The sequence below is a fragment of the Polypterus senegalus genome, chromosome 13 (assembly GCF_016835505.1).
Source record: "Polypterus senegalus isolate Bchr_013 chromosome 13, ASM1683550v1, whole genome shotgun sequence".
NCBI classification, from domain to species: Eukaryota; Metazoa; Chordata; class Cladistia; order Polypteriformes; family Polypteridae; genus Polypterus; species Polypterus senegalus.
In genome coordinates this window covers 83,078,105-83,098,330 of record NC_053166.1, presented here as the reverse complement: position 1 = coordinate 83,098,330, position 20,226 = coordinate 83,078,105, and the positions used below count along the sequence as shown (strand labels likewise).

The window sequence follows — 20,226 nt, the reverse complement described above, 5'->3', positions numbered from 1 at the left end:
ACAAGGTGATGTCACTGTAGCCCAGAATCTACAAGCAAGGCTGCTAGAAAGGAAAAACAGGAGCCTCAAGCAGCCTTACACTGACTAAAAGAGGAAAGAACGTTTTTGACATTTCTGAGCACACTAGATCTTGACTCACTAATTTGGCATCAAAATAAGTGTGCATATTGTTATGGAGATAGTATATGGTGTCTATAGGGTGGTCCAGAACTAATTATGCAATTTTCATTACGTTATAATTTAAAAAGTTTATTATGTAGAAAATCACCCGAAAAATCCTGGACCATCGAGAAGTGTACAAACTGACGACATGAAGAATCGTCTTCGCGTCAAACTGGAATCGTCCCCGCATAAATCAAAGTCATCCAGATGATCTGGATCTGCATAATTAGATCTGGACCACCCTGTAGTTCTGTTGCCTCACAGCGCCAAATTCCCAGATTTGATTCATTTGAGCTTGGACATTCTGCATGGCATTTCTCAATTTGTCCAGGTTTGGGTCTTGCCATGAGTACACTGCTGCTGACACTGACTTCTGCTCCCCATGGCTCAGTTATTGGACTAAATGGGTTAATGACACAGATTTATGGATGGATGGAATGGCAGACTTTATCTCCATCGATTAAACAGATGGTAAATTAAGACAACAGAACTTTAGTGAATTGCCCCTAATTAACAAATGCAATCAATATTTCACCTTCTCAAACATATTTCGCAGGAAAGTAAACTAGTGGAGATGTAATTTTTTTAATAACACTCTCATTTTGGTCTCCATTACAAACTGTGCATAGTGGTTCAGACTTTGGATTTTACACCTTGAGGTTGTGAGTTCAAATCCAGCTACTAACACTGACTGACCATGAACAAGTCACTTCACCTACCTGTGCTCCATTTGGAAAAACAAGTGAAATATAACCAAGCCCAAATTCTATAAGCCACCATGGATAAAGGCATCTATCAAATATGTAATTGTTAACAGTTGGTATGTCATAAGCTTCACTAGTTAGATATAAAACAATAAAAAATGGCAGTAATGTATTATTAATGTGTTAAAATTTTTAATAATTTATTACTGTTAATGACACAGTTAATAAAATGTTACAATAGGTTAATACCTTCTTTATGATGCGTCTATCTAGCTGATATAACAAATACCTAAACTAAAGTGGAATATATTTGGTAAATCTCATAATATATAGAATATAGACATAAACTGGCCAAAGCAGAAAAAAATGTAAATGTTTTTAAAGGATATGCACTGTAATATATTTAATCAATCATAGTGAGTCACCAAGATAAGAAGGAATAGAAAATGCAAGAGTGCTGGGTTCAGATCCTACCCTGTTCACTACCTTTATGACGCTTGCACATTCTACTGATGTCTGTATAGACTTTCCTCTGGTCCTCCTGTCTTCTTTTCTCATCCCAAACACCTACAGGTTAGGATAATTGGCAGCCACAAATTGGCACACTATGACCGTGTGTGGGCATGTGCTTGATGGTTGGTTTCCACCTTGCAAGCAATCTGGCCAGGATGAGCACAGGGCTGGAAGGAAAAATGGATGGAAGAATATAGGATCAGTCCCAACCACTGGCTGTTTGGCAGGGCCATGCAGAAAAACATCTGTGGTTTAAGACAGGTTCTGTCACTGAACTCTGCCTAGGATATTCTAGTGAGTAGGCAGCTCTTACTCTTTAAAGATTTCAAAAGATTCTCGTAGAGAGTGAAAGGACCACATTAATGGGATTACAGATATGGACAAGAGTTGGCTAAAAATTCTGCAGGAGTTATATACTACTTTTCTAGGTTCGCAGATTGAACACCACCACTAAACTTTAACAATAATAATGACTGTTGCAGTCTTTTTTTAATAGAAGAATTAAAATGGTTACGACTCAAAGTGGGGAAATAATAAAGTCAGATGAGATATTTTTGGCCGCAAGATCTCCTCCAAATGACTTCTGATATCCTTGTTCCCTTAAACCTTCAGTTTCCACTAAAAGTTTGCATCTCTCAGGCAGCTTTTACACTGCCCACCTTAAAACAATAAACTCTCTCACTCTCTTTTTCTTTCTAGTGGTGGTCTTGCTCAGGGTTTTTCTTTCTCTGCCTCTTATGCCATGCTCTTCCATTTGGGTAGGCCTTATACCTGCATTCTGGTCAGACAGTGGCAATGTGTTGTGTGTTGGTCAGACATGCAAATAAAAAATTCACTTTACTGTGTACATATAATAATAAGCTTGAACTTGGGCTTGAGTCATGTGACCCCAAATAAGACACTTACAGTATCTGCAGGCCAGCTCTAGGCATATGCCAAGCATACACTGCCTAGGGGTTCTGTGAGTTGGGGGGCACCAAAACCCATCCATTTGCTCCTTCCCACAGATGTGTGTCAATTTCCAAGGAGGGCACTACCCTTCCATTTCACAAGCAGTTTCAAGCACAGTGATTTCCAAGGGGACAGCTACTCGATTTGACATCATGAGTGCACTGATCTACTAGGGGGATTCGCTCTTTGATGTTGTTTATAAATCGCCCAACACTGCCTAGGGGCAACATGTAGCCTTGAGCCAGCCCAATGTATCTGACAGGTACTTCAGTCATTTAAAAATGCCATCTATTAAAAAAAAAGCACTATAAAGCCTTTTGAAATTATGACATATTTAAGGCACTGAATTCAATAAAGCAATTATACCCTTGATTTTGCTGTAGATAGACAAGGCCAGATGTTTGCTTTTTATCTTTTGTCTGTGTGTGCTTACACTTGTTATTTGTCTTGACAGGCCATAATGTACAGTATTTATGTTTTTGCAGGCATATCACAGAACAAAACTAACAATGAAACTGATGTCTCAGTATTTCCTGCTGGACAAACAGACAACAAGCTCAAAATGGTAGCTTTTGGTAATTATCAAATTACATAATGCTGATAAAAACTATAAAAATCAGTTAAATGAATGGTGATCTCTAATAATGTTACAATAAACAATTTGAAACAATTAATGTATTAGTAATGTTTATCTGCCCACTGCATACTAAATTTCATATATAGTAAGCATGCTGTTGAACTATTGTAATGCTTAATTCATTTAAAGTATTCTGTATTCTTCACTACATCTTGTGTTGATGTTCCATTGCCTTCGTCCTGCATTTTCTTGTGTGCTCCACGCTTATCTCTTATTTTTTCTTTCATTTGTTAAAGACTGCAGTCAGAGTCAGGATCCACTTATCCAAACATTTGAAGCCACTCAGCAGAATTATTTCCCAACAGCTCCTGCCAGTGAATCCCCGTTATGGCTGGATGTACAATCAGGGTGTGTTCAATGCACAACCCTGGGGTCTACCTGCAAAGGGGTCTTCCCATATGCAAGAGAAAAAAATGCCTAAAAGTACAGCGCAGGCACTCACAACAATCTGCAATTCAGCACACAGCACTACTCCACTTCAGTCCTCACGATTATAAACCTATCTTTCAGACTTAAATGAAAAGCTTTTAAAAAAAATTATATCGGTCCTGGCTGGTTGATATGGGTGGGGAATGATCAGAGCAGATGTCCCATAGGTCACTTTTATGAGATTGTATATTTGATGTGTTACTGAGCCACAAAATGAAAAAGACTGCATAGGCGGTAATTCAGAATGACAGCCCAATAGTGCAGTGAAAAGAAGGAATGAAAAAATGAGTATTTGAATAGATAGATAGATAGATAGATAGATAGATAGATAGATAGATAGATAGATAGATAGATAGATAGATAGATAGATAGATAGATAGATAGATAGATAGATAGATAGATAGATAAAAAGGCACTATATATAATGATAGAAGTGTCTGCTACCTGGACAGATAACCCAGATGAGCAGACATACTGCTCATAATCACAAGCTGACCCTTAGCACTTACTGCTGCTTGTCTTCCTCCTGGGTTTGAGCTCCCTGCAATGCCACAGGGCTGATACACAAGAAACACAAGTGCTTGAGCTAAAGATGAACTCCTGTACCCCAGAGGGCTATATTTGTCAACTGTGCATCATATTTGCATATTAATATATATTTTAATTGTTATGACTGTGACATTATAGCTTCACTTAAAGACCATGATCTCAGATGCCACCATACAGCACTAGTGTTTGATAGCCACAGCCATGTTGTTTATTGTTGCTGGACTGTTTGCTAGACATGTGACTAGAAGTCATGTGACATACTATGTAACTACTCCTTATTTAAAATGACTGCGGTCAGCTATAGACATCCAAGTTTTTGGATAAATTCAAAGAATCAACTTTGCATGTTTTATGCCTTATTTTTGGTTAGGTTTTTCTTCTAGCTAGTTTTGGTTCTTTACTTTTTCTTCTGGATTGTAACTGCTGATTTTGTCATTTCATTTTTGTTTGCTCTGTAGACAGATTTTCCTTTCTCCTTTTTTCTCCATTCATCCTCTGTTCCATTTTTTCACCTTTATATTTTTACAATGTATACATTTTCCATCCTTAGGGCTAATGTAATCACTGTACCAAAACAGGTTCACACTTTAAGCACCATTAGATTAGAGTATTTTATTATGTGGTTAATTATTTTAATGAGAAAGATTACTTTTTTTTATTTTTTAGGGGTAATTAGTTTTATTCTGCTTCTGATAGTTGTCATGGTCATCCTAGTCAGTGTCGTGAACTTAAGAGGGAAGTGCCGAGGATCTAAAGAGGCAGACGGTATCATTTTTATACTTTTATATGGCTAATAAAAAAAAAATTGATTTTGTAACAATGAAAAATAAAATTAGAACTTCTAAAAAATATTAAATGTCATTGATATGAGTTTGACTGACATAGTTAAATGAGACATAATATGGTTAAACTCTGAGCTATTTATGATGTACTTATATCTTTGTTAAATTTATTCCAATTAACCATCATTGGTTGAATTCATAATTTTTTGCTATTTATTGATGCTTGATTGTTTTTGTTTTTTTTTTCTTTTGCAGGAAAAAAGATTGGTGATTCAGTTGTATCTGAAAGGTACCTTAAACTATTACAACAAATATTAAAAGAAAAGCTGCATCTATATAAAATTGCATTATACTGAAAATATTTATTGATACCAGAACAAGGAAAATACGCTCTTTGAGATAAGTGCTCAACAGTCTGATTCACTTTCAGATTTTGCTTAGTTCATTTTCTTGATAAAGTCAAGCCTATGTCACAGTATGCAATTTTTCCAGAGACTTTCAATCGTAGCCTTCAGTTATTTAATTTTAGCAAGTTGGAGACAGTTGGTGGCATCATCCAGTGAATCCAGTTGGCACCATCCTTCGGGGAAGGTAGTTAACTAATCTGACATACCTAGCCACTCACTCCAACTAGATAACTATTCGCTCCGATGAAATTTGATTTCGTCTTTAGTTGCAGGAATAGGCTCTGTGGGCATGAGAGCTGACAAACAATGCATGCTAATTTGGAAGTACAATGCATAGACTGCAGCAAAGAAGAATAAAGAACCCTTGTGTTCTGGATTACTAAAACAGAAGAGAAGTTCATCTGACTGAAGTGTCTTATGTTTTACATACCATGACAGAATAGAGAAAAGAAAAAAAAATTGCAGAGAATATGGCTGAACTCGCCATACCTGTTAATTCTTTGAATTGCACCGACTCTGACACACTATTGACTGTCACAAAAGGGGGCGAGCATGACTGTGTTAGAAAGTCATCATGAAATCGCTATATTTGACACACTCAGTAATCATGTAACTTGACATGGTCCATTGATAAGATCAGCAATGGAATTGGCAAGTCTGACATTTCTTACAGTTGTAGACTTTATAAAAATGTGTGACTTCTTTAGACTTGTGCGGCCAGTGTGAAATCAGAGCGTACTTTTAGTGTATTTTTCCTAACTTTGTTCTATATTTTTATTTTTGCTCTCCATTGTTTCTGGCATGTATTTTATTATACATTCCTGTACCATTCACAAGTAATGCAAAGCCACTAATGCACTACTAAAATACTTCAGCACTCTTCAAAAATGTATTCACAATTTAATAAAAGACATTGGTTAATACATTTTTATTAGTTTTAAAGTGCTACAGTGGTTAGCACTTCTGCCGCACAAATCCAGTCTCATGGGTTCAGATCCCTTGCCTGTGTGTACACTGCATGTAGTCTGTGTGAGAGTAGCATACCAGAATTTCCAATAATTTGTAGTCATTAGCACTCCAAAATCCTTAGGGGGAAACTTACTTGCATGACCAATAAAGATAAACACTGCACCTACATTAAAATCAAAGTCAACTTCCTGTACATTTGCTATTTACTTTGCTTATTCCGTGCAACACTTGAATTGACAGTGTAGGTGCAGAATGAATAGATAGATAGATAGATAGATAGATAGATAGATAGATAGATAGATAGATAGATAGATAGATAGATATGAATTGAAGAAAGGTTATTCCTCACAGTTTTGCCCTGCCCCTCCATTTTCCTTATTGCTTAATTTTGTACAGATGGCTATAGCCAGTTCTTTAACATTCACTGAGTTGTTAAGAGTGTGCAGTTTCACTTGAAAATGCGTTCCATCTCTAATTTGACTGCACTAGTGTCAGGACTAGCTGAAATAACTAACAAGGGGGTTTCCTTCCGTCTCCGCACTGCCACATTAGATCAATCCTGTTGCCTTCCTGCTTCTTCTTTGATAAAATGGGGTTAGGATGATTAAAGTTTAGCCCAAAAGTAGCCATTATGACTAGTTGTGTCAAATGTGATTTTTTTTAACTAATTATAGTTCTCCCTAATAGCCCCTGAATGGGAGGAGAATGGCAAGGAGACTGTGGTTCAAATCCTGGGTGCTCCCTTTGTGGAGTTTGCATGTTCTCCCTGGGTCTGTGTGGGTTTTCTCTAGGATTCCTCACACAGTCCAAAACATGTAGGTTAGGTGGACTAATGATGTAAATTGGCCCCTGATGTGCATGAGAGTGTGTGTGCTCACCCTGCGATGGGCTGGTAACCAGTCCAGATGTTGTTCCCACCTTGCACCTGATGCTTGCTGAGTTGCTTCCACATGCTCCTGGTTTACAAAATGGATGGATGGATGGCACATGGGAAACTGGCATGTCTCTTGTTCTAGTAATGTTCCATTTGATCAGTGTCACAGACAAAACTAGAGGTTATATTTTGGAGAGGTACTGTAATGGCTGTGCTTTCTTTGTGTGTCCTTATTCTAATTCTCTCAGGGCCACTTAACCTTTGCAGCCTTCTGTGTCCTGAACAGCTTTGTGATAACATTTAGTGCTTTCATTTGATATGCATTGTAAATCTGCATTTAAGAATTTTTTTCAGTATTCTTTTTTTGTTTCCCTTTAAGGTGGCTGTCATTATAAAAAGCACAAAGATATGTAGTAATGGTAATCATTCTCAAATATCATGTATATGTTGTTTGTCTCATGGCTTTTCAGATATATTACTTCTTTTATTTACCCATGTTTTACCTTGTCCAAGTATTGTTAGTGTTTGATTCTGTACCCACTTTGGCTATACATCTTCAACTGTCCATTTTAATTAACAGATGCAAACAAAACACCAATTAATCTAATAAGCACTTCTGCAAGAGGTGGAGAAAAGCAGGCTTTCAGAAAAAAACTTTTAAACACAATGACCAGTCTGAGAATCTGACCAGTGCACCACACGCTGTAGGAAGGAAAACATTAGAAGGCATTTTGATTTAAGAACAGCAGAGTGTTCAAGCTCCTGTTCTTTGGTTTCTCTGTTGTTTTTTCTCTAGATATACTGCAGTTTATTCCCCCAACCCAAATATGTGCTTTTTAAGTGAACTGGTGATTCTGAATTGGTCCAGTGCCTGTGAGTGTGACTAATGTTATGCATGACTGTGCAAATTGACATACACAGCCTAAGTGTGCCATTATGGCAGTCAGGCTACCAATGGAAAATACCCAGATATGTAGAGATGTCATCGCCATTTCTGATGGTATTGAAGAGATAGCCATTGCCAGCTTGGTTTTGAAATTTTTTTCCAGTAAAGCTTTTTAAGTCTTTTTTGTCACAGTGTTTTTATTCCCCCAGTTTTCTGTGATTGTGTCTTTTGTAGCTATGTGATGTTTTATTTAATTTGTAGTAGCTAGTGTAACAAGTAATTCACTCCAGACATCATAAAGGTTTAGGGCACCCACCCGTATATTGTATCCTGGCTGCAAAAGTTTTAATTAATTGAACAGAGATGTTCACAAGACCGAGTCCAAAACAGAACTGTCAGACTGAAGGTAAGCTGGCGGCTTTGAAAACCCGTATAGGAAGTGACGTCATTTGGGCCGGAACTGGAAGTGATGTCATGGGGAGTGGAACTGGAAGTGACGTCATCGGGGCTGGAACTGGAAGTGACGTCATCCAAGGTGCCGGAAATGGTCTGTAAGGAACTGAGAAAGAGAGTCCGCACATCCTGCCGCTCCCTGGTCTGATGTGGTATTACAAGAACTCAAGCCCTTTAGCTGCCTCCTATTTGCATGTGTGTGACACTGGATTACTGCTCGTTTTTGTCCGCGTGAAGACATTTGTGTGAAGGAAATCCTTAAGGGTTAATCCACAGCAATTTTGGTTAATGATAGGACCAGACTCTTTCCACCAAATGTTGTTTCATTTTCTGAGGTTCTCAATCACAAGACATGCAGGTTAGGTGCCTCGGTGATCCTAAATTGTCACTAGTGTGTGCTTGGTGTGTGGGTGTGTGTGTGTGTGCGAACTGTGGTGGGCTGGCACCCTGCCCGGGGTTTGTTCCTGCTTTGACTGGGGTTGGTTCCAGCAGACTCCCGTGACCCTGTGTTAAGATATAGCGGGTTGGATAATGACTGACTGACTGTAAAACATTAGTGAATTAGAGGCACATTACATTTTCTGTGTCCCATTTTAAACTCTCTTCAACCTTTCTTGAACCTTTCTCTTGTTCTTTGGATTTGGAGGAGGATAATGGGAGACAGAAGGCTCTGATTCGATTGTATCTAGTTTTCATTCCCATTTGAAACTTGAAAGGAGATGATTATCAAGGTGTAGCCAACATTTAGGGAAGTGTCCAGTTCGGAAGTTTATGTTGGCATCACCTGATCTTGGGTAGATGATTGTGTGGTTCTGGCATTTGATGTTTCACTGTGGCATGCGCAACAAAAGCCAAGTGAAAGGAAACAGAGATAGCAGCTCCAAATGTGAGGTCATGGTTATCTCTCTTGGAAAATGGTATGGTTGTAGCCTTAGGTCAAAGGTAACATCTGTCCCACCCCAGAGCCATTTGAAGATGTACCTCAGAATCTTATCTGCCAGTGAATAATGAAATTAATAATAAAAATGAGTGATGGCTGCTGTTCTGCAATTAATGTTTGGGACAAACCTTTCTAGTTCCCAAGCATTATATTAAAGTTACAGGTGTAAATTAATGCCTCTACTCCTCTACATTAAGAATAGTCACTCACAATGATTACATCAAGGATAACTTACTTAGGGAATCCCTAAATCCATCCATCCCTCCATCCATCCACCCATTTAATCTATTTTCTAAATTTGCTTATTCAGGGCAGGGTCATGGCAAAGCTGGAACATATCCCAAGATGCATTGGGCACAAGTTGGGAATAATTCTTGGATAGGCATATCAGAGGATGAACACACACACACACACACACATACACACGCTTATCAGGGACCAATTTAGCATCACTAGTCCACCTATACAAATATTTACAAAAGAATTCTACATTATATCTTAACTGGTAATGGCATGGAATTTTCCAGGAGGAGTTGAACAATTTTGCTGTAGAAAAAAAAATTGGGTCCCCCTACTAAACTTTTACCACAGTGGCCCTCCGAGGGGTCAGTGGAGTAGTAAATGGAAGGTTATTTATTGTTTTATACAGTGCACTGTTAATACAATGAAATTCACTGACATTTCTCAAATTTAGAATTAATTTACTTGCTTAGCTTCATCCTAACTGATGCCACAACACAAAAGTTATTTCTGCATGTTTATGACTGCCTTTCTTCATAAACATTGTTAATATGTTACAATTTGATCATGTCAGACAATGAAGGCCAAATATTACTTATTTTTATAATTAAGAAAAACTATGTTTTATACACAAAATGGATATACACCTATATTTTAAAAGATGTTGCCCACTTATTGAGCCAAAAATACATTTTTTTTAATAAGTAATTGTACTTACCGGCTGAATAAGCCATCTCATTAAAGGAAAATAAGTTGACTTTTTTGGTTTTTCGTTACTTTAATAATGGTACCACCTACTGGAAATTCAGAGCACTACATCACCATCTGTAATTAAATAAAATATTACATCAGATTTTTGCCTAAGAAAGTACAGTAGAATGTTTTAGAAAGATAAGGTAGTACAAAGAATTTTATGAAAATATTTCTGAATTTAGATATCTTTGACAGCCTGTGTGAATATTTTATATTTTACATTTCCTGCAATTTGTGTTTAACTTTTTTTTCTATAATATAATAAATTCTTATTAATTTAATACCTGCCATGACATTGCATGCTTTGTTTTTTTCCCCAAATATGTGGTATTTTCTGTGGTTGGGGTTGGGTTAGTATTTACCAATAAGGCACTCTAGCAGATATGGTTTTACAGACCTCTACACAGACTAATTCTTATTCCATTTCAGTCATTCTTACTTGAGACTAGAAAAGCTTTGTATGTACAGGTGACAAAAGAAGGAAAGCGATGGTATAGAGAGAGCAGAAGCAAGGTCTCGGCTAATGGTTTGATGCCTATTAAAATGATGGAAGGCTGCCACTACTTTTATTTTACATTTTAATGCCTGTGCTCAATTAGAAGATCTGACACTACCTTAAAAATTAAATTCTGTTTTGTCTAAACAAAAAAACTGGAAACTGATTTATTGCTCAATTGCATGCTGCATGTTCAAGTTGACGAGAGTTGCATTTATTTATGTTTACAAGTTATTCTCATCTTTGTCTTGACATTGTGGATCCCTTTAAAACTCTGTTGTAGATAAAGAGCAGCTGGTTTTTAAATGCTATTCTGATTTTAATGTCATCAAATGTAGCAGAATAGACTCAAATGTCACCTGTGTTAAGTGTGTTGATAATGTAGACGCAAATACAAAAGGCAAAGTTAAGCTATTTATTGTGTGTTATTGACATTAAGTGTTAAATACTGTTTGCAGTGTTTTGTAAACCTCAAAGAATTTCAGAAATAGTTGGCAAATTACTAATTAAATATTGAATACAAATTTATCTGTAACATGATCCAAATTAAAATATGATCTATTATTTTACATTTCTACAGATCACACCTTTCTTTTTAGTAAAGATTTTTAACTGTATTTTCCTTTAAAAATTTAGTACTGAAGAATTTAACAGACAGTTTCTGTTCAGAAGCCTTCAAAAAGCTAAATAATATTTTAGAAATTGTCAGTCAGTCATTCATTTCCCAACCCGCTATATCCTAACACAGGGTCACGAGGGTCTGCTGGAGCCAATCCCAGCCAGCACAGGGTGCAAGGCAGGAAACAAACCACAGACAGGGCGCCAGTCCACCACAGTGCACACACACCAAGCACACACTAGGGACAATTTAGGACCGACAATACACCTAACCTGCATGTTTTTGGACTGTGGGAGGAAACCCACACAGACACAGGGAGAACATGCAAACTCCACGTAGGGAGGACCCAGGAAGCAAACCTGGGTCTCTTTACTGCCAAGCAGCAGTGTTACCACTGCGCCACCGTGCCACCTTACAATTGTTGTCATATTAATTTAATGCAATTGCAATACTTGACTACCAACTTCAAGTTACTAATCTGTAAACACTACCTATACTTATATTTTAATTTTTATTAATTGTAATATTTGTAATTTTATTTTAGCAATGCTACAATCAATGGAGAGAAAGAAAGTATAACGCTGATCTCAATGAAAAGTCTGATCACAGAAACAGGTATTGCATATTCATTTTGACCTTTTTCTCTTCAGCCTATGGTAAAATGTTCCATTGCTGCATTCTAATGTACTGAACTATTCAATATATTCAAATCTGAAACCTAAATGTAAGCTGTCATAAGGCACATTAGCGCCCAGCTTGACTCTCCCAGTATTGAGCCTAGAGCGGCAGAATCAAGTTACTGGCTGTGAAAGGCATAAAATACCTTGACTTCATCTCTCAGTGGACTATTAATGTAATTGCTTACTGCATTATGTTAATGGACTTTGCCTGGTTGATGAAATCAAAAATGCTGGCGCTTGCTGTGTCATGTAAGGACTCACTCGTAATATGCGATGGAAGCTTTCAGCTTTTACTATGCATTTCGGAGCAAGAGTGATACAACCCGAATGTGCCTTCACAAGTTATATAATAGAAAACTATACAGCCATTAATGTTAGTGCATTTTTAGCATTTTAAGTATTAATCAAAAGTGTCAGCCCATTCAAAACAAGGAAAAAGAAAACTGAATTCACATTTAATATACAGTATGTGAACTATAACTCAGCTGTCATGACTTATATGCAAGAAGAAAAGTAACAAAATATAATGCAGTATGTACTAATATGGGTTGAAAAAGAAATAAATATTTTATTAGGATGGGGATTTTTTCATTATTGCTTAACAAGGGAAACCAGTGTATCATTAAACCTATAATGAAAGGAGTCTAATGAAAAGAACTGAAAATACAAGCAGCAGAGTTATAAATGATGTTTAATGATATGTACAGTATATGAGATATGTAAAAATTCTAACAGTGACCCCATGAGCACACTAAAATATTCCAAATACCAGAAAGATCAAACTATACAGCACAAAAAATGCAATTTTTAAAAACATAAATAAAAGGAGTTAATAACAATAAACCCTTTTCATCCCATCTACACAGATACTGGTTACTCCTAATCACTCTGTCCAGCTTTCCACCAATCCTTTTTTCTTTGATTTGGCCATTTTAGTCATGCTCTTTGTTCAATCATTCCTGGCAGAAATTATCATTTAACCCTCACAATGGTCAAGGCTGAGATAAAATCCTTAGGGACTTACCTTACAGTGCACAGTCTGACTTTCAAATGATGTTCATGAGACCTTACTGATTGTGCCACCCGAAATAATTTAGAACCCCTAGGGGAAAAAAAAAAGTCTGCCATGACTCACATCGCCAAGGTGTGCACACCCTAGATGGCACTCTATTATTCAGCCCTGCTGCTAAGCATTTTCCTTTTCTGGCCTCATTTATCTTTAATGCTTATGTAGGCTGCATGCCACTATTAACTGCAAACTTCAAGTTTGGCCATGTCTTTAACTCAGAAAACTCATATGCATTATATTTATTTCCATGAACATTATCTGAGAGCACACCTTTCATCCACAAGAACATCATGTAGATTTCATTCCCAAATGGCAAGTGCTTTGAAGCACTAGTATGACTCTTTCAGATACCTAGCAGGCCCATCCACAGCCACTCACGTCCATGTACACTCTACTTACCACTATACTCTCTTCCCATCTGTGCTTACTGATTGATGTCCATTGAGGGAAAACTGCCAAACCACAAATTAAACTATTCATCCTCAGGAAGACCATGGATCCCACTGCTGACACTTTGTGACCATGAGCAAGTCACTTTATTTACCTGCCTGTGCTCCAATTGCGCAATCTAATTGTATCTCAACTGTTGTAAGTCACCTTGGATAAAGGCTTTGTCCAAATAAGTAAATGTAAACAAGTTACTTTAGCTCCGTGAATCTAAAGTCTTCACCAAGCTAATTACTTGTATTTTTGTCCTTTATAAAACACTACAAAAATGCCGTTTTTCATGTTCCAGGCTTTCAGAAAAGCACCTGTACAAAATGTTCCTTTTGGCCATTCTCTGAAATGTCACCATCCTACAGACAATCTTAGATGGTGTGTAAAAGATGCTTTATGTACACCGAGGCACAATGTATGCTACCTGGAACCCTCCTCTTTTTACACTGCAGACCATGCCTAGACTGAAATAGAGTGAGAAAATCACTCTGATCGCTGATTCCTTGGGAAAGGTGGCCTCAAATCAGTATTGGCTTTGGAGAAGAAGAAACCAAACAATAAAAAAGGAACTAAACTGTAACAGGAAATTTAACTACTGAGGAGATAATTTGAAAATGAAATGACTTTGATTTGTCAACCCACCCCCTTTTAAACCTATATGACAAACATTGCTACTGCCTTGCCTTTAGTTTAGTTCATGGTCACAAAGACCAGATTTTTATTTTGTTCCACCATTTTTTATTATATTTTAGTTTGTATAATTGTTGCAGAGTTATCTTCACTGTAATCCATCTTTTACCAGAAGCTTGTGCAGTTTTATGTCAGTGAGTGTCAGGCATCTCAGTGTACCCACCATTGCCACACCATCTGCCCCTTATCTTTACCTATGACATTGGCCATTGCCCAATAAACTTTTTATTCTTCTGTGTTCATACCTGATTTTCATTTCAGCAGTTTCTACTTAATAAAAAGTCTAAGTGCTGAATTCTACAGTAAGTACGACAGAAGTAAAATCATTCAGAAATATGGCAAACCCTTAGATGAACTGGAAACATTTCTTCTTTTGCTGTATATTTAATAGTTAAGACAGCACACATGTGTATCAATGTCTGAACCTAGTAAAATGCCTTATTCTTTACATTCCCTTTTCCAGCAATAAAGCTTGTTGTCAACAATTTAACAGTTTTCAGCTCTCACTTATTAAAGTTTTTGTTTTGAACCACAAATAAAATAAGAGAGTCAATGAGAGTGCCATACAAACATAGTGCAGCAACACAAAGTTACGTACTGGCACTCTGGAGTGGCAACTGAAACAAATGCCTGAAAAAACAGAATCTGTGGAGTTTTCTGACTGAGTGTACCCTGTAATAGACTTTCATTACTTCCAAGTGTAATTATTGCCATGAGCCCAATGCTGCTGAGATAGACTGCCACCTGCTTCATCTCTGAAAATGAAATGGGCAGGTTTTATAAATGGTGGAGTTGTTGAAGTGAGAGGTTAAAATGATAATGATGAACTTGTTTCCTGTTGTTAGCTGTGAGGAAGCACTCAGCTGACAAGGTTGCTGGGGCAAAAACACTACTAGGATCACACAGAAGTGTTTGGGGGACGGAGGAGCTGTTTCAGAGTCCCACATTAGACCACCAGGAAAGAGGGAGGGAGAGAGAAAGAGAGAAAGCACAAAGACCCTGAACTTACAACTATGGAAATGCAGGGAAAGAGACAGCAGTTGAGAAGCAACTGATTTGGTAGTGTGGTGGGCAAGCTAAAACTCCAGACAGATGGGGGTCCAAGACCTCATAGTTAGGCCTAGTCTGGCACCAGGTTTTATTTTTATGGCATTGATTAGTTTTCCCCTGTGTCATATTTGCTTAATAAAGGCACCATTTTGATTTCTATAACAAGTAACCATCCAATGTGATCAATCAGAAGGCAGGATCTCAAAATGAAAAACAATAAATGGTGGTATAAAAAGAATCATTTTTAGCTAATTTGTATTTTCCTGATGTTAATTATGTGTGCAGATCACTACTATGAGGATGCCATCCTCTCATACTGCACAAAATACTCACAACATCAAAAAAGCACAAGTTATTCATAAAGAAGACTGTGAATTATTCTTTCTTAACTCTAATAGTATTTTTATCTTACATAATTTTTAATTTGTGTTACACTCTTTCTGATGTATAAAGGCAATTAATTATTCTTTCTTACCTCTAATAATAATTGTATCTTCTAAATACACTCATTCTGACGTACAAAGTATTTTGCGGTTATGCTTAATATTAAAAATGTAGCTAATTAGTAGTGTGGGGACGTGTTGCATGTTAGTTAGTATATGCAAGTAAGAAATTCACTGTATTGTATGGGACCATAAGGAGCATATAAACATATAAACATGCAAACATCCAGTTAAATAACCATCAACAGCTCAATGTGAAAAGAAGAAATATAAAAAAAATCCTATGACAGCATTTTACAAACTTTTAACATACATATTTCTTTTTGATTTCAGACTGCTCATAACAACTATAAACAGTTAATTAAATAATTCTATTTGCAGTAACAGTTTAACAATTTCAATAAGTAACTGTGTTAAGGTTAATCAGTTACTTTAGTTTTAATCAGTCACCACACTCCTCGGGTTAAAAATGTCAACTGAACACACAGCAGTCAAGATCCTATAGGAGCACACCAGATACAAAAATGTAAGAAATGAGGCTAAGTCAAAGTCCAAAACCGAACATGTTAGGCTCATGGATGACTATGGGCTGACCTCATATGAGTGTGTTCTGCCATGAATTTGTGCCCCCCTTCTTTACGGAGACATGCCTTGTGTATCTGAACAGGCATGTTCCACAATGAGCTGGTGTTTCATCCAAGGTTACTTTCTGTTTTCTACACAATGCTGCTGGAAGAAGCTGTCCCTCACCGTAACTGTAAAAGTAGGAGTGGGTCCATGAAATTGTTGACATCTTCTGTGGTTTCTTTAAATCATGTTAAATTGGTAATACAAATACAGTAGAAGATAACAACTTAATTTTAATTTTCAACAAATTGTGTACCTACAGACTCTCCTCGGATGTCATGCATATTCAGGTCTCCAGAAAGTGAAGATGGAGACCTTAGTATTGATGCTTACAGCGCCAAGGTAAGAGTGTCTTTAAGTAACATCCTACCTTATACAAATAGCAAAATGCAAAACCAAGCAATGATGTGAAATACTTGAGACACAATCCGCAAATTGATTATTTTTCTGGTTGTACTGATATTATGAGGGACATGGGCTCAAGACAGTTGAAATACTTGTTAAAGTAAAACTGTGCAGTGCCTTAACGTGAAGATTTATCAAGCTGAAATGATACAAGTGTGGACAAAATAACTATTTTGGCACTAAATATCGAGAGATTTCTAACTTGTTGGATGAAACAGCAATCTCTCAGAAAGGAAACTGCCTTTGAGCATCACAGTCAGCACTGGCTCCTCACACTTCAAAGTGTAGGTTTCAATCCGTGTTTAGTCTCAGTCTGTGCACAGTCTGCATGTTCTTCCATGTCTCTGTTTTTGTCTTTCGTTTCCTGTCACATGTGATAGACATATTTATCAGGTTAACTGGTGACTCTGAAGTGCCATGGTGTCAATGAGTGTGAGTATGGGCATGAGGGTCCCCTGCACTGGATAGGCACCCTATCTAGTGTTGCTTTCCAACCTGATTCCACTGTTGCATTGGCTACCTCTGATCTTGGACCATACAAGTGGGAGAAAAAATGGATTGATGGATGGTATTCTTAAGCCTATTCTCAGACCTCCAGTAATTTAACTCTTCTCAATTCTGTTTTGTTTTTGCAGTACATATAGAGCCAAATCAAGACATCCTTTCTAAAGAAGACTGAGGATCTGTGTATAATAAACAAGGAAAAATATACCATTTATTTAAATGAATGAATTTTTTAAAAAGCACTTTTGTCTGTACTCTGCCTTGGGAAATTGGTTGCAAAGGTTTTGGACTTTTTTACAGAAATAAACATTTTTCCTTCTTTTAAAAGACATTTCTGAACCTTGAATAAAAAATGACAGCCAAATAATAAATAATAGTAATAAGAAACATCAATTGAGAGTAACAGTTGATCATTTCTTTTAAACATTGCTCAATAAAATGGATTTCCTAGAGTGACCCTGTTCGTTTTTTATACTCGTTATTATGAAGACCTTAACAAATTGCCCCAGATCTCTGCTACAGCCCTTATATGTTACATTACCTTTTATATCTGTGACCTCAGGCAACAAGACAGAGTATCAGAATAGGCAAGAAAAAAGTTACACATTTATTTATGTACTATAGATAACTAAGCACAAAACATAAGCAAGCAGAGTACAAATGTGAGTGATGGCAAAATAACATTAAGGAAACCTGGGTAATAATCCTCTTATTTAGCCCACCAGGTGGCTGTCTTGGTCATTTCTCCTGCATGGTCTTTGAATAGCAAGAGAGAGATGGTGTGGCCTCTTCTCAAGATGCAGAATGGCAAATGTTTCTCTTCCACCCTGTCTTTATCTTATGCTGTGTTCCATTTACCTCAGAAGTCATATATCAAATGTCACACATGAGTTGACCACGTTCTAATAAAACATTTGGAAAACCAATACAGATGTTATCAGGAAAAACTTTGTTGAGATTGCTCTTTCAGAATACAGGCACCTACTGAGCAAGTTGGAAATAATGCATTATGCTGTATTTTGCTCATCAACACACCGTAGCAACATGTTGACAGATAGAGGTTGGACAGTACTGTGTGTGCATAATACTACAAATTTCACTTCTGTTGACGAGTGGTGCAGCCATCTTGGATTTTGAGGTCAGGGTTGGTGAGGCTCTCCCTACATTTTGATTAGAAAATCTGATTGAAATCTGGGGGTTGTACCAGTTGAAACGTCCTACAAGGAACTCAGAAACTTTCACTTCCCAATTCAAATGGGCAGTGGTAGCGCGGCTGCCTCGCAATTAGGAGACCCGGGTTCGCTTCCCGGGTCCTCCTTGTGTGGAGTTTGCATGTTCTCCCCGTGTCTGCATGGGTTTCCTCCGGGCACTCCGGTTTCCTCCCACAATCCAAAACATGCTGGTTAGGTGGATTGGAGATTCTAAATTGGCCCTAGTGTGTGCTTGGTGTGTGGGTGTGTTTGTGTGTGTCCTGCGGTGGGTTGGCACCCTGCCCAGGATTGGTTCCTGCCTTGTGCCCTGTGTTGGCTGGGATTGGCTCTGGCGGACCCCCGTGACCCTATTCGGATTCAGCGGGTTAGAAAATGGATGGATGGATGAATTCAAATGGAACACGGAATTAGTTTTGCTTTCTTGCTGTACATTCAGGACCAATGTGATATTATAGTGCAAGATAACTCTACTTCAGCCAATTCCTGTTTCAGGATGACTCCACATCATTTCAATCCCCAGTCTGATTGCCCTTTCATCTCAGCCCATCTGTATTCCCCCAGGCAAGCTGACCAGTCGGTTTCAGAGATATTATCATTACTAGTTTTAATCTGTAATAATTACAATTGGTTTCTAAAGTATTTTTTTCTCAAGTACATATTTTTATCATTAATATTATTACACCATCCTCATGATGTGCACTTACCCACCACATGTCCAAGCACAATACATTCTATCCAACATTTCCAAAGCTTGCTTACCACCTCTGGCCTATTTTCTTGCCAACAGCTAAGATTTTACCAATAATTGCTCACCACACTGTAAGCTCCACTGTGCTAAAACAAGAAGGTGTATTCCAGCCCCCTATGGGTATCACATCTAGGCTGAAACCTAAATCACTTATGGGCTCAGGAATGCTGTGAAAGTCAGAAGATTGCTCTCCGAAATAAATCCCCACAGTAGTCATAGGTCTTCCTGCAGAGCTTTACCCCAATTTATATTTAAATTTTCTGAGGCCTGTCCACTATAATACACTGGTTGGGGCCCATCTACTGGTTTGGAATGACTTATTAAAAGTGATAAAAGGGGGCATCAAAAGAAATGTGTAATTGTAAAACATTTTACCTATGTCTTGACAATGATCTGTTGCAAATATACAAATAACAATTACATAAATTGTGACATTAAGCACAACAAACAAAATTGCTTTAATTCACCGTAAAGACATGGATTCCATGTATTATTGATTTTAATATGTATGTCAAATCAGTTTAATTAAACTGATGTGTTATTTCAGAACTCTAGTAATTTCATTTAATGCATGTTTTGCATTTCCTCTTCATGTCGATTTCCAAGTCAAATGCCATTGGAATTTCATGAATATGTCATCTCAGCAGTACAAGGTCATCATTTCCATTGGGGGAGCTCATCAAAAGAACTTTGTTGTGCTTCTACAACTGGCCCACAAAAATAAGGAAATGTTTGATGAGTGATATCGATGTCCACAGAAGTGTTGATTTCTGGCATGCCGTGTAAAAAATGTGCTCCCACATTTTTCAGATCACATCAGTCTATTGTATATCTGTCATATGAAATTAATGCAAATAAATGAATGGAATTTTCTGTATTATTAATGATAAGTTAACTGTACCCTCCTCTGTACTAAAATCAAACAATGTTCCACTTTGTGTGTGCTGTTAGAGTTAGGTTACTTGACGACTCTATACTTGCCCAACATAAGCGAGTG

The 20,226-nt window shown here is 37.4% G+C and overlaps 1 protein-coding gene and 1 long non-coding RNA gene across 3 annotated transcripts in view; one reads left to right on the top strand and one right to left on the bottom strand.

Annotated features, from left to right (window-relative positions):
* Positions 1 to 17,726, top strand: part of ecscr (endothelial cell surface expressed chemotaxis and apoptosis regulator) — an 80,950-nt gene extending 63,224 nt beyond the window's left edge. The window contains exons 4-9 of one of the 2 annotated variants that reach the window (XM_039774174.1): positions 2,816 to 2,905; positions 4,642 to 4,710; positions 4,983 to 5,016; positions 11,909 to 11,979; positions 16,624 to 16,703; positions 17,402 to 17,726. In XM_039774174.1, the coding sequence (XP_039630108.1) occupies positions 2,816 to 2,905; positions 4,642 to 4,710; positions 4,983 to 5,016; positions 11,909 to 11,979; positions 16,624 to 16,703; positions 17,402 to 17,410 (353 nt within the window). In that variant the 3' untranslated portion in view covers positions 17,411 to 17,726. Of the gene's footprint in view, positions 1 to 2,815; positions 2,906 to 4,611; positions 4,711 to 4,982; positions 5,017 to 11,908; positions 11,980 to 16,623; positions 16,704 to 17,401 lie in introns of both variants that reach the window. The other variant, XM_039774173.1, reaches the window with a different exon arrangement.
* Positions 1 to 20,226, bottom strand: part of LOC120542058 — a 91,288-nt gene that overhangs the window by 62,370 nt on the left and 8,692 nt on the right. Inside the window, exons 3-4 of the long non-coding RNA XR_005636135.1 lie at positions 13,069 to 13,146; positions 10,215 to 10,321 (exon numbers count right to left, since the gene is read on the bottom strand). This is a non-coding gene — a long non-coding RNA (uncharacterized LOC120542058). The remainder of the gene's footprint in view (positions 1 to 10,214; positions 10,322 to 13,068; positions 13,147 to 20,226) is intronic.